This window comes from Siniperca chuatsi, linkage group LG9, assembly GCF_020085105.1.
Source record: "Siniperca chuatsi isolate FFG_IHB_CAS linkage group LG9, ASM2008510v1, whole genome shotgun sequence".
NCBI lineage: Eukaryota > Metazoa > Chordata > Actinopteri > Centrarchiformes > Sinipercidae > Siniperca > Siniperca chuatsi.
In genome coordinates, this window is record NC_058050.1 from 25,591,669 (window position 1) to 25,605,342 (window position 13,674).

The window sequence follows — 13,674 nt, forward strand, 5'->3', positions numbered from 1 at the left end:
CTGGTATGCTGTGCATTTAATGTTGTCTGGTCCCAGAATGTACCCGTCTATCTTTTCTCCCTCCTTTTCACCCTCCCCTGTGTTTCTCTCTCGTTCACCCATAATGCAGCTGTTGATAGCATAGTCCTGTCCTATGAGACTGAACAGGGGGGGTTGCTCGCCACTCGGTTTTCCACTGTTTTCCTGTGCAGATTTTGGCTGACATGGTCTTCTTACTCACAACCTTAATGTCTACCATCTATTAATCAAGACAAGCCAGAGGAACATGCAGCTTTGCACAGTCACATAATGGGCCCATACACTTAGCTCATGGAGATTATTTTGATAGCTCTTTTTCATTGTTCCACAATGAAAGTGAAAGAAGGAAAGAGCCTTTTTTTCATGGTCTGTGGTTGTCACAAATGTCAGTAAAGAGATGGGAAGCTTAATGAAAACCCTGAGATGTCTGTTTCAACGTGGCCTGGCCCCTCACTCAAGTATCCATACTTCTTTGAAGAGGTAACTTATTGGTTTGAGAGAAATTTCTGCCTGTCTACTTGTCCGCTTCACGGATTGACATCAGGACAGGAAGAAAGCAGGAGGGAAAGGAAAGAAAGAGAGCTTTTTCATCCATACGCAACCTTATTTCTGACATTAAAAACACGTTGTGTCAGCATCAGAGAACCGATAAATAAATCTTGGATGGAACTTGAGACGGTTCTTGTCAATGAAAACTTCAATGAGCTACAGACGGCCCTCGCTCCACTCCTGGCAGATTGTGATGATGTTTTAAGTCAATCCAGACTCAGGCCTTCCTTTTTCTTTTGTCTTCCTGAAGCCCTCTGCTCTTTCTCTGTCGCTCACTTCACGCCAGAGCTAATGAGAGAAGCCAGTGGAGTCAATGCAAAACACAAGTTTGTTGTGATGAGAGGAACATAAAGTGCCTGAAGTCTGCTTCTCCATCAAAAAACATCTTAAACCAACTTTCACCAAACAATAGCTTAGCACATGCACACACACATAAAAAACATATACACACACACTCACCTCCCCCTCGTGGTTGGTGACTTCAGGCACTCATCAGGGGACATCAGGCTTGTCATTTCTCACCAAGATTCTCCATTCATCATTCCCCTTTTCCTCACACCGTCCGCTGGCTTCTGGCGAAAGATGATATTTAAAAGAAATCAGAAGTCAACCGAGAGTGCGCCAAGGATTTTCTCTCCCCTGTTTGTTTGAATAGTAGCCCACTTTTCTGTCATGGGAAATAAGATGTGATTCCAGGCATGTTGGAGGACATGGATGATCCTAGTACAGGATCTGGAAGCCTGAGTTTCACATCCAACTTTTTATTTTTGCTCTCTGATATGAATCATTGATGGTTTCTCAGAGACATCTTTCCACTTACCACTAAATCCAATATACCATTGGCACAGTATAGCACTTAAATTGGTTGCTGATCTCAAAGATCTATCATGCTTTTTAGAATCCTGGCTGGTCGTTGGTTGTTGAGTAGGGCAGTTAAGTTAGCTAGCCAAGCTTGGGTAGAGCAGAGTTTAGATTTAAGCTTTTGTCATTTAGAGCTGGAACACTCGACTCCCGACTCTCCCCTGTGGATTGAAACATGATATGAAAACCCCCTGCCACCGTGGTTTATGAAATGTTACCGTGGTAAAGACTTGTAGACCTCTACAATGTGTCATCAATAGATAATGTGTTTAACAGACCTAGGAAGACATGTCAAGGTGTGCAGAGTACTGTTATTGTAAGGTATATATTGTTGTATTGTATATTATAATGAAGGCTCTGCATTTACAGATACCGTATATTAGTCACTGATAGATGAATAAAGTAACTGTTGCGGTATCAGGAAAGCATCAGAAGCATCACTGAAACATTACAGCCATTAAAGGAGAGACCGATTCAACACAAGATTTTACTTTCATCCAAAAGTAAATAATAGTGTGAAGAATAAGTATCATAAAATATACATTACATACAGCAATGCAATAATAATAAAGTAAAAGAAGTGTTAATTTGATAAGTAATTAAGTAGCTGTATAACTGTCTAAGATGTTTAAAAACTTCACATACACACAAAGCAAAGCGCATCACTGAGACATAAAACAAAATGCACTGTAAGTAGAATGGCTTTAAAGCACCCACAGCAGACTGCTCTGAATGTTACTAAGCCCTGAATCAATGACAGCCCCAAATAAATCTGTTTGTATTTATGTCATCTGGTAGTGTCTACAGAGCTGGCTCCCTGCTGTGAGCCAACCGTCCCATCTAAGGGTAGTGACTAGTGCCGACTGAGCACATAGCTCCACGTCACAAGGCCATAAATTTCCACTGTAACTCCCATTGAAGTGCCTCAGCAGCACCAAAACCCCAGTCACGTCTTGGCTACCACCACACACAGACACAGTCAGCCTCTGCAAAGCTGAGACATAAATATTGATCTCAGTGGATTATTGATAAACAAGAACTCTCTGCTTGGTTTCTCTTTAATTCTCTTCCATAAAGGAAGAGGAGAGATGGGGAGAAAGCCTGAGAAAAAGAGCAAGCCTGAGTTATAGAGTCACAGAGATCTTGAGAGTCAGAGAGAGAGAGAGCAGTAATCCAGAGTTACATTTCAGTGACGGAGGGGCTGGTTTAGCGTCATTAGCTGCGGTCTGTAGTTTCGAGCATCTCTCTCATGGTGGAACCACACTGGCATTCCATCCTGGCTGCTGCTTCAAAGCCAGAATGCCCCTGTTTCTTGTGCTAACCAAATTTGTCAGGGCAGCATTAGGCTGGGGATATGGGAGATTGAGAGGCAGGCCCTCTCATCCAGAACTGTGTTTTAATGGCCTATCTCACCACCGCCTAATCATCTCCTTACAAGTGGCAATGCGGGAATCCTCGATGTCACAGCACATGTTTCTCTATCACTCTTCACACATCTGTCTCTCCCCTTTTCTCTTACTCTCTCTCTCTCTCATCTTTCTCACTTGTTCTATAACTCTTTCAGTTTTGCTGTGCTTCTCCCCACCCCACTGCCTAGGCCCATTAGTGTTGGCCAAATTGCTTCCGCATGAAGACTCCTTAATTGTGGTAATTCGGTGGCAGAGAGAACCATGGTTTCAATGTGCGGAGAACATGTGTCACTGCTTTAGTGGGCAGACGGAAAGGCAGGCTGCACCTGGAGGGGATGGTAATCATGGAAATTAGACCCCCAGCCTCCGCTACCACCAGCACTTACACCCTATCACTGTCTTTATACCACGACCCTTATAGGCAGCGAGTACCACTTGCATACCTTACCACTCTAACCTCTACTCAGTGTGCTCGAAGCAGCTTGTCTGGGCTGCCTCATAGGGAGAAGCATTTCTGTGTGTGTAGACACTTGTTTACTTGCCTCTACTCTGTTTTCTGTCTGTCCACCCAATTGCATTGTGAGGGTTTTTTAGTTAAAAATCTTGCCTCTGTATATGTAGTTGTAGAAGAATTGACTGTTGATGGAACCCCTGGCAGTGGGGCTGCATGTGTGTATTTGTGTGGTTATTTAGAAATGGTAACTATTCCTGCTCATGTAAACTGCCCAGTTCCCGTTCCATTTATGTACAAACATTTGCTGTTGCTGCTACCTGAAATGTAAAATTTACCTCTTTCTATGTGCAAGGTCCTGCAAATGTCATAAGCCGCGCCAAATGTAAGGATATCAAATTTACTATAACAGCTTTCATTTATTGACTGTAGGCTGATTTACTGTTTTTGTCAGTTGATGGTAGAAAGTAGCAAGATTTTCTATGAGAATGTCACAAACTCTCTTCAAGTGTCTGATTTTAAACATTTAATGCAATCCTAAAGTTACCTTTATGATTCTTTAAAAGTCTCTACTATCTTAAGAATAATTCTCTGGTAGTATAGAAATGAGATTTTGTTAAGAGTGATGAGTCTCCCCTGCAGACAGTGTTTGTCCACTGCCAAAGCTGCTCTCTTCTCTGCTTTAACTGCAGCACAAACCATTGCTGGTTCACCTTGTCTGTTATCCTGTCCCACTCGCTCTGCATGTGTCTGTATTTTTGCTGCGTGTCAGTACTTGGCAAGGGGCCAGCAGACCTCCTGCTCCTACTTACTGCTTCTACTTCAGCCCCTCCTGACTTAGGAGAGACAGTTATTGTTTCTGCATCAGCACTTAATGGCTCAGCTGGCTGCTTTTGGTCTACCCAACTTGTCTATGTCTACCTCTTTTTCTGTCAGCCCCGCTAGCTGCCATGGGCCCATTGCCAGACTTTGAGCTTTTAGTACTGTAGGTTCTCTTTCCTTCTCTGTCTGTCTTTGTCTGTCTACCTGCCCATTCGGGTTTGGCGATAGTGTACATCCTCTTGTTAGCTGATCGTCATAAAATATAAAACTGATCGCTAATGCATTTATACGTGCCACAGGCTGATTTTCTGAAACGTAGTGGAACTCTTCACTCATGACTATAATGTGACTGTGTGGAGAGGAGGTGTAATAACTTGAATCGAAACACAGCTTTAATTGCTGTTTTAGCACAAGTCACTGTCTTTATGTGCTGTATCTCCTTCTCATTCCATTATTTTAGCTTATTCGCTAAAAAACATTTCCATAGCATTAGAAATGAGAATTGCTCAGTATTTCTCTGGTATTATCACAAGCGTTTTGTGAATGTAGGCTAATACAAACACTGTGCTTCTTGTTTTAAAATGGACATTTGCCTGGTCTAGCATTATAGATAGACAATCCCAAATTCCCATATCATTCCTCAAAGCAGTGAGAGCAGGACATGTTGGAATGTGTAAAACATGGCTTTCAAGTCTGCAGATGTCCTGCACACACAGACATACTGAGACATGTGCATGCCAACTATTGAGGTATGCAGAAAGCCCCCACATCCCATACTGCCCCATTAGTGTGTGCTTTCTCTTTTTTATCCATCCTTTCTTTCTTTTTCTCTCTATACCTTAGTATTTCTTTACTGACCATCCGTCTCTCCTTCCCTTCGTATTTTCTACACTCTCCTTAGTGTTCAGGATGGCAAATCCAGCTGCCCATGGTTGCCCTCACAGTGTTTGATGGAGTGATGTAGCCTCTGGCCCCTAGCTGTGTGTTTATGTATTCTTGCACCTGCCCTTGCTTAAAGCACCACACACATTCACTCACTCAGTCACTCAATCACATACAGAAACACACAAACACACACGTCTGGCTCTAATACACATGCTAACTAAACTGAATACCACCGTTAGGTCGACAAACTACCAACCCTGGTGTTTTTCCTCTTCCTGTGTACCCCACTTTTTTTATAGTCTAACAGCTGGACAAAACATTGTCCAGAGCCCCCCCACGCAACAACCACCACCCCAGCAGGTGCACCGTGCCCTTTAGGACATCTACGTGGGCAAAAGGGGGATATGTTATAGTGATACCCCTATTGCCATTCATCAAAGAGCAAATAGAGTAGAGGGAATGGCCTCTGTCATGTTCCAGATTGACTTGCTCTTTTAACATCTCCATCTTTTCCAGAAACAATGAAGTATTCAAGGTGACAGTCAGTCTGTGTGGAAACTCATCACTGTTGCAATCACTTTTCCATCAGTACTGTTTTGAAAAAAGCCAAATGGTCACTCAGTCTGGATATCCATTCTCTACAACATTCTGTTCTTTTAGGGTAGATGGGTTGTGTTTTCAGGTTCACTGAGACACACTCAATAATATAGCCAAATGTCTGGTGCAGTCCTTTAATGGCAAATGTATGTAAGCTGTATTGTTTCCAGGAAGAGAAGCCTAGCTTTATGTAGTGCATATGTCATCCTCTATCTTCCCCTATGTTCCCGATCATCAAATATCCATCAAATAACCCAAATATATGTGTGTATGTGTGTGTCAATATGGAAACTCAACTCTGTACCCTGGTTTCTACTAGGGGTGGGCGATATGACCAAAAATTTATATCACAGTATCTTTTTTGTTTTATTATGGTGATGGTGTTATATCACGGTATTGCAAAAATAAAAGAGATACTCCACTCAAAGCATGATTCTACCTCTTTTTACTCTATTGGAAATGTAAGGGAACATATCTTAAGAAATCATCCAAAAAATGGATATGTTTATTGGCTCCAAATAGGAATGAAAATGAGGTATAGACCTACATGTGTTTTGGGAGGAGAGGCTGCCCCATAATATAGGTTAATCAGTAAATGTAATGTGATTCATTCTCAGAGTTAGACAAGGAGTAGGAATAGGCATCTTAACAGCATTTATTTTGCAAACATCCCAAAGTATATTATATAAGTACAATAGTCAGTGTACCACGGGGCATGTCTTAACAACAAAGCCAGCTGAGCTAACGTTAGTGGTGCAGTATGAAGTTCCACAAAAAGCAACGTGAAAAAACAGTTTCCCACATCCAACCTACTACTCTGGTTATTTAATTGGCTTCACATTCACACAATTTTTCTTGACTGTCCCTCAATATTACAAGATTAGTCCAACATTGTCCCAGCCTATGGGAGTAGACGCTAGCCACATTAGCCCTGCAGCATGGTAATGCCATGTTCAACAGGCTAACCTGCAAAATAAACAGTAAAGCAACAGAAAAATGGCAAACCTACAGCTTCCAGTTTTAAAGTCGGTATCGATCCATCCTTGAGCTTCAGTTTTGACTGGTTAACTTAGCACACACATATAATAGTTTCCGGTTATTGTGGGGGCATTCCCATCAAAAATTTGTTAATGGCCCAGCCCATATTAAAGGCAATACTCTAGACTTAGGTCTCTCCTCACGTCTTTTCTGATATTATTGACAAATCCTCAAATTTAGAAACATCAGTCTCTAAATGTGAGGATTTCTTAAACTTTTTTAGCGACAAAATACTTGACATCAGAGCTAGTATTATTCCATCTGTAATTAACCTATCCATCTCAGAACTTCATCATATTATCTCTTCTATGAAGACCTCAACCTGTTCACTCGACATTATTCCAACTACAGTCTTCAATGAAGTCATTGGCATCACTGGCCCCAGCATTCTTTCACTTATCAATAGCTCCCTGGAAACCAGACATGTTGCCCAGTCTTTCAAACATGCAGTTGTCCAGCCAAAACTGAATCTAGACCCTTCAGTCCTCAATAATTACAGACCTATCTCCAAACTTCCCTTTCTTTCTAAAATCATTGAAAAGGTAGTTTTTAACCAACTGTTGTCCCACCTGGCTCAAAACTGCATTTTTGAAAAATTCCAGTCTGGTTTCAGAGCTCTTCAAAGTACTGAATCGGCATTATTGAAAATTATATATATATTATAACGACCTCCTGCTAGCTGCTGACTCAGGTACCTGTTCCGTCCTCTTGCTCCTAGATCTAACTGCAGCCTTTGCCACAGTAGATCATTCGATTCTTATTCACCGATTAAACCAGTGGGCAGGGCTCTCTGGTTCAATGTCTCTATTAGCAACTCCTTTTCTTCCTCAGCCCCCATCTCCTATGGTGTCGCCCAAGGTTCCATACTTGGTCCAGTCCTCTTCTCTGTTTATTTGCTTCCGCTAGGCCAGGGTGTTACCAGTTACTTAAAAAATACATTGATATTTATGCATTCAACATACTGTATAGCTCTGTTATTAGAATCCTGCCCCAAGAGTAAGATATTGATTGCTTGTTTGGGTCCTGGGATGAAATAATTCACATAGACCAATTCCACACATATAGAACATCTGTCCTATAGACAGAAGAAGCTGATAGAGAAGCAGGTAACCAAAGACACGCAACTCTGTTTGGCCTGCAGATCTATTAAGTAGCAGGCGGGAGGGAGGGTTATTAACGTTCCCATCTTCCATCTGGGCTGATAGAGGGCCTCTCAGACAGTAGGTGAAGAGGTTGCTGGGTAATTTGTGTGAGGGAGAGGAGGGAAGTCAGTGGTTAGGGATCTTACCAATTGCCAGTAATTCCCTTGGTTAAATGTGCTGTGTGTTTGTGTCCACTTGAATCCCACCCGCATCCACACTGCCTGCTGTTTTACATTAAAACTACCTTAGTAGTTTAACTATTAGTTGATTAACAACTGCAAACAGGAATACTATGTGCTTTTGGTGTACAACAACCTATCCAAATTATCTTTGAGTCCAGATTTTAGATTACCTAAGTAGGTAAAAATTTGATAGATAGGTGTGGAGTAAGAATAGTGTGAGTGGATGAAAGAAAGCCTTTAGATGTCTACACCAGCTTTGTTCTGGTAGCTTCAGGAACTGTTGCTAAATAATGACCTGTTGTGCTTTCATAGCCTCTCTGGTAGCACCGTTCATCTGTACCTTATTAATATAAAACCTTCTCACTCACTGGTTGGCAATAAATAATTTGTTATTCTTTTATGTATTTGTGTTTATATTTAACATTTTTCTTTTGAGTTTCTCTTTGCTGTTTCTTCTGCCTTTCTGACGTGTTGATATTAGAGTCACTGGGCCAGCATTTGACAGAAAAAGCCCCACTGAGTTGTAAACTCAAAAAGTGCCGTGGACACTTGTAGGAAATGAAGTGCTATCGCTGTAAGAGGGGATTATTCTGAGAAGTAAAGCCTTATTGGAACAGGTGATGTAAGAATTTAATGTGATTACCTCGGACAGTTCCAGCTCACTGGAAGAATGTAGCATGTGATGGATGGATCCTCCTCTCCTTTCTCAACAGGCGGTTTGGCACAGAACACCCTAAACTCTACAGTATCTTTTAGCATTCCAGCTATTTCTCCCTCCTCCTCCTGTTATGTGTTTGAAATAGCCTCTCACCATAGAAATAACATTGACATATCATAATGGTGAATATGTAACCCCCCCACTCCTTACCACAGTGCAAACAGTTTCATTTTGGAAAGATGGCAGACGGGAGGTTCTTCCACACTAGGCTGCCATTAAGAGAAGTAATCATAGAGTGAAGAGCACTTGAGGCTCCTGTGATGTAATGCTGGTGTTAGGTGAGTTGTAGTTGACACTAAGCTGGATACCGGCGTGACTTTATTGGATATTGTATTGGAATGATATATCTCCTTTATATTAGCCTATTACTCATACTCCTAATAGTCGCTGTTATTTAACTTAAAATGTTCAGTCCATTCAACTTAGTAGCTTTGCGGGGTAAAACATTTAGAACAAGCTCTTGACAATTTAAGGGGTTTTATTCTATCCTTCCTGGGCACCTTTTTAAAACAATATGGCTGTGATATTGGGACGTTACTGTAGAATAGTGTAACACCTCATCAGTATACTGTAAATGTTTTCACAGGAAGCTTTCTAAATCCAGAGGGATAAAGAATACAAATAAAATGTGCCCCTAGTAAATTTTCAGATCCTGTCATCTTGTACTTAGAGACGAATACACACATAAAAATAAAACAAATTTACTATGGATTGGTATAGATTATAGCAAAACTGAGACGTCAGTTGCTAATAAAGGCATGTCATACATTACAGTAAAATGTGTTGTGTAGATTGTAGCTTTGGGGGACTGTTCCCTTATGTTTTAACAAACTTTTACAGCTTACTATAATATGCAAATGTTTGTTTTTGTTTTTTATTTGACATATTTATCATTGTATAGAGACACAACAACAAGTTAACCTTGGAAAAAGAGGGCACCACTAATATCCCTGCCAGAGCTTGGATAAACGCAACACACTTCGCCTGGTGTGGGTGATATCTGTGTTTAAGAGCACCTGGTTTCTCAGAACCTTGGGAGAGACAGAGAAGGAAAGAAAGGGGTCAAGAACAATTAAAGGCCAATCAAGTGTTTAACGAAGCCACAGCAGCAGTGTTTAAACCTGCCGGACTGCACTTCATTTTCACTTTGTTTTTTTTTTTTATTAGGTGTGAAGTCTCCGGGCCCGTCACCGACTCTTGAGGGCTCGGTCCAAAACCTGGAGCTGAAGTTCTGCAGCCGTGCAACGGTGAAATGCGCCTCAGGAACCGTGGGAGCTGTAAAAGTGTGCGCCAGGACCCCAGGTGTGTGCAGCTGTGCCCTGTTAAAACTTTACTGCCTGTGTAGGAGGGAGAGAGTGAGACCGACTAGACTCTTCTTTTACTTTCTTTAACTTAAGTTTACACACTCGACTCTGTCTCGCTCCCTCTCTTTTTCCCGCTCAATCTTTATGTTGATTTCTTTCCAGCTATGTGATTCAGTTGCTGTTTTCTCCTGGGGCGCTGTCATTGGGCTCTGGCCATGTCTTTGATGGCAAGGATGTTATTGGAGCTAGTGTCATAGCACAGAGTTCACAAGGTCAAACTGTACACATGATGTCAGGCAGATTAAAAGATCTATTGCAGCTGTCAATATAGAAATACAAGGGGGGAAAAAGCATGTGCCATTAATTTTATTATTTCAAAATCAACATCTATAGGGGATGTGTAAAATAATGTACACATAAGGAGTTTAACTTTTGAGATAAATAATCAGCACTGCAGCTACAAAGGTGAGAAGTACTGTTTGTCAACACCCAGTTTACTGTACATGTCCATGTCCATCATATTCCTGTTGGTCAGTTTTACCTTGTGGCGGATGTTCCTTTGGTCAATGCATTTTCTCTGTTTGACATATTTTGTTATGATTTTATGTTATGAAGTTTCTGCAACACCAGCATTTTTTTTCACAGATTTCACCTGCACTGCTGACTGACAGACTACTTGAATTGCTGATAAATGCTAGAACTTATTTTAACGTAGTTATATACTTTATTCAGGGTTCAACGTTAAGGTACCTAGCTGTAGGTTTTGCCATTTTTCTTGACTTGAAGTCAATTTTTACTTGCCCCTATACAAATTGTTTTATTTATTAGGGGTTATCAAATAACAACAAAAACTAAAGTTAACTGTCATGTTTAATCTTTATAAATATAGTAAATTAATCAGAACAATGACAAAGTGTGTCGTAGATGCAAAGCAACAAACATTATTGCATATCGAAAATGGTATGACAATCCCCCCTCCTTCTTCCAGAGATGGACTCCTTAACTGTGAGTGAGTCATAAATTATCATAAAATTTGTCTTTACCCGTCACCATCTTCTCGTGAGTAGGGATGGGTATTGTTAGGATTTTATTGATACTACTATTCTTATGGATGCTCTTATCGGTTCTGTTCTTTATCGATACTCTTATCGGTTCTTTTTCATTACTACATAAAACTTTGCTTTTGCTTTTAAAAAAATATATTATTTTAAAAAAGAATAAATTCAGAACAGGATTAGAATTGAATATATTATTATATATATTTAAATATAACTAAATATTGTTTCCAGAGCAGCGACAGTGTAACAGCAAAGTCACTATATAAACTCAATAATATCTCACTGGAAACAAATCTAAAATGTCAGTAAAATAAATCATATTCCTGACATCAAAATACTGAGTGATGTCAGTTTTCTTCATTACCTCTCTCTCTCTCTCTCTCTCTCTCTCTCTCTCTCTCTCTCCAAACCTCTCTTTCGCTCTCAAAACCTAACACGGCAGCGGCGGATGGCCGCCCACCATTGAGTCTGGTTCTGTCCAAGGTTTCTACCTCTTAAAGGAAGTTTTTTTCTTGCCACTATCGTCAAGTGCTTGCTCATGGTGGAATTTCTTGGGTCTCTGTAAATATTATAAAGAGTACAGTCTAGATATTCTTTCTGAGTATCAGTCCTTTCTCCTGTCCTCTGTCCTCCTCCCTCTGCTGCTGATGTGATTCACTGCAGATAAGTTACCTGGCAGAGGGAGGAGGGGCTGGTTTGTCTCGGGTCAGCAGTAAGTTTACAAGAATTTGCCAAATTTTAAGATTTGTGGCAAACTAAGATAAACAGTTGGACTACATACAGACAGCTTTCGTTTTAGCTTATTTGTAACAATTCGCTACTAGCCGAGCTAGTGCACTGTGCTTGTGTAAAACATATGAGAGACTGCAGACAGAGCAGATTAAAATAACGCTTTTTACATGTTCGCGTTTGTTACTTACTTACAGTAACGGGCGTAGTTGTTGTCAACTTGAGTAATCTCCACCGCGGCCTGCCTGATCTGCTAACCGCTGACTGCGCTCTGGTGTGTCGGTGGGTGTTGGGAGGAGCTCAGCCCGACACAGATAGCAGGAGAGACTGCAGCAAGCATGATAAATACTAGAGTCTTTAATAATTTAGCCCCGGGCCCCTTTAATACCAGGTTTCAGTACTCATCCTTACTCCCGAGTGCCTGATCGGGATTGTGCAACACTCAACAGAGATAGCTACTTCCATCATCAGCTCCAGAAAAATACATGTTTAATTATTTTTTACAGGCAAGTGAGTTGCTAGATTAACTTGCCCAACATGGCATTTTACTTGCCCCGGGCAATTGGGCAGTCCTTATTGTTGAGCCCTGTTATTATTAAAAGCCTTTAGACACAAAGTCTCTTCAGTATTTGGTGTACCCCTTGTATTATTTAGTCTAAGACACTAAAACACAGCTTACATATGCTTATACTTTTATTCAGTTTCACCACTTAATTTTCTTCATTTCAACTTTGAAAATCCCTTTAACTCAAGTCACAAAGTGATTCAAATAAAAGAGATTTTTTGTAATCCATGAAGCAATCAAGACTAGCTCTTGCTTTTTTGTATCCTCTTGGCCAAATCAAAGACTTTTTCATTTGTAAATGTGAATAATTTTTAATGATTTTGGTAAGTGGGAAGTTTGTAATATACTAATTAACCGTTAACTCCTGTCTCTTAGGTTCGGGAGAAGGTGTTAAGGAGAAGCTGGTTCCTCTGATTCAGGGCCCATCTGACACCAAAGAACTCCATATGAGCCGCTGGCTTAATGAGATTCGCAAGCCTGAGTCTTTGCTGGCCCCTGACTTGCTGGCGTTTTCTGTTCAGGTCCCTCAGCAAAGTGACGATTGCAGGAACTCAGGTAAGCTGTTGAAATGTTTTTAAGTGCATGCATTACAGTCTCTCCTCCCTGTTTCCATTGCATCTATCATAGTACATTGCTCTGTAGTACAATTTCTTACTCAACCTGTGTATTTTTGAAATCACAAATTACCATCCTGTGTTGATATATCAGTTTTTTTAACTCATTTTCCGGTCGTGGTTGTGGTGTTTGGACTTGTGACAGGCACTGGTAGTCCATATTCCATCTCAATTATTGGTGATCTAATGCAAGAGTCTCGGTTTGTTTGGGTCCTCATATTTTCCTTCCTCCCATAATGTCACGCAATGCCCCCTTTCAGTTATTTGTTTAGTAAAGCCGATAAGTGTTTTCCACTCCAGTATCCTTGAGGCAGGGTTGGCAACTCTTCATCTCTTTACAGGCATCATGAGTTCTCTAAACAGCAGTTAGTCTCTGTCAGCGCTGGGCTGAGCTGGCTAACAACAGCTAACCACTCAAGGATTGCTCTTGAAGGCTGTACTGATGTCAGGTTGCAGATTTTGATTGCGTCCTTAGACCACAGATTATATTTCTGGTGTCAGTGCGAGAGCGTGTGGGTGTATGCATGTGTGTTTAGAGGGAGGGTGTGGGATTATTCAGTAGCCCTTCCAAAAGGCTAAAAATGCAATTCAGATTCCAAAGCTCAAAGTGCTGTAGTGCTTGATTTAGTAAGTTGGATATTTAATGACTACAACTCTGTGCTTCTCATGTATCTACAGCAGTAGCCAGGTATGTCCTCATCTATACAGCATGGTCTCCAGTGTTCTTTCAAG

The 13,674-nt window shown here is 40.9% G+C and overlaps 1 protein-coding gene across 17 annotated transcripts in view; it reads left to right on the plus strand.

The window, feature by feature from the left end:
* LOC122881231 (vacuolar protein sorting-associated protein 13B-like) overlaps positions 1-13,674 on the plus strand; it is a 332,781-nt gene that overhangs the window by 77,540 nt on the left and 241,567 nt on the right. For all 17 annotated transcript variants that reach the window (XR_006379131.1, XR_006379132.1, XM_044207134.1 and 14 more), the window contains exons 18-19: positions 9,840-9,974; positions 12,704-12,883. Coding sequence is in view for 15 of the 17 variants with exons in the window: in XM_044207134.1 (XP_044063069.1) it covers positions 9,840-9,974; positions 12,704-12,883 (315 nt within the window). In the remaining 2 variants the exon portion in view is untranslated. The remainder of the gene's footprint in view (positions 1-9,839; positions 9,975-12,703; positions 12,884-13,674) is intronic.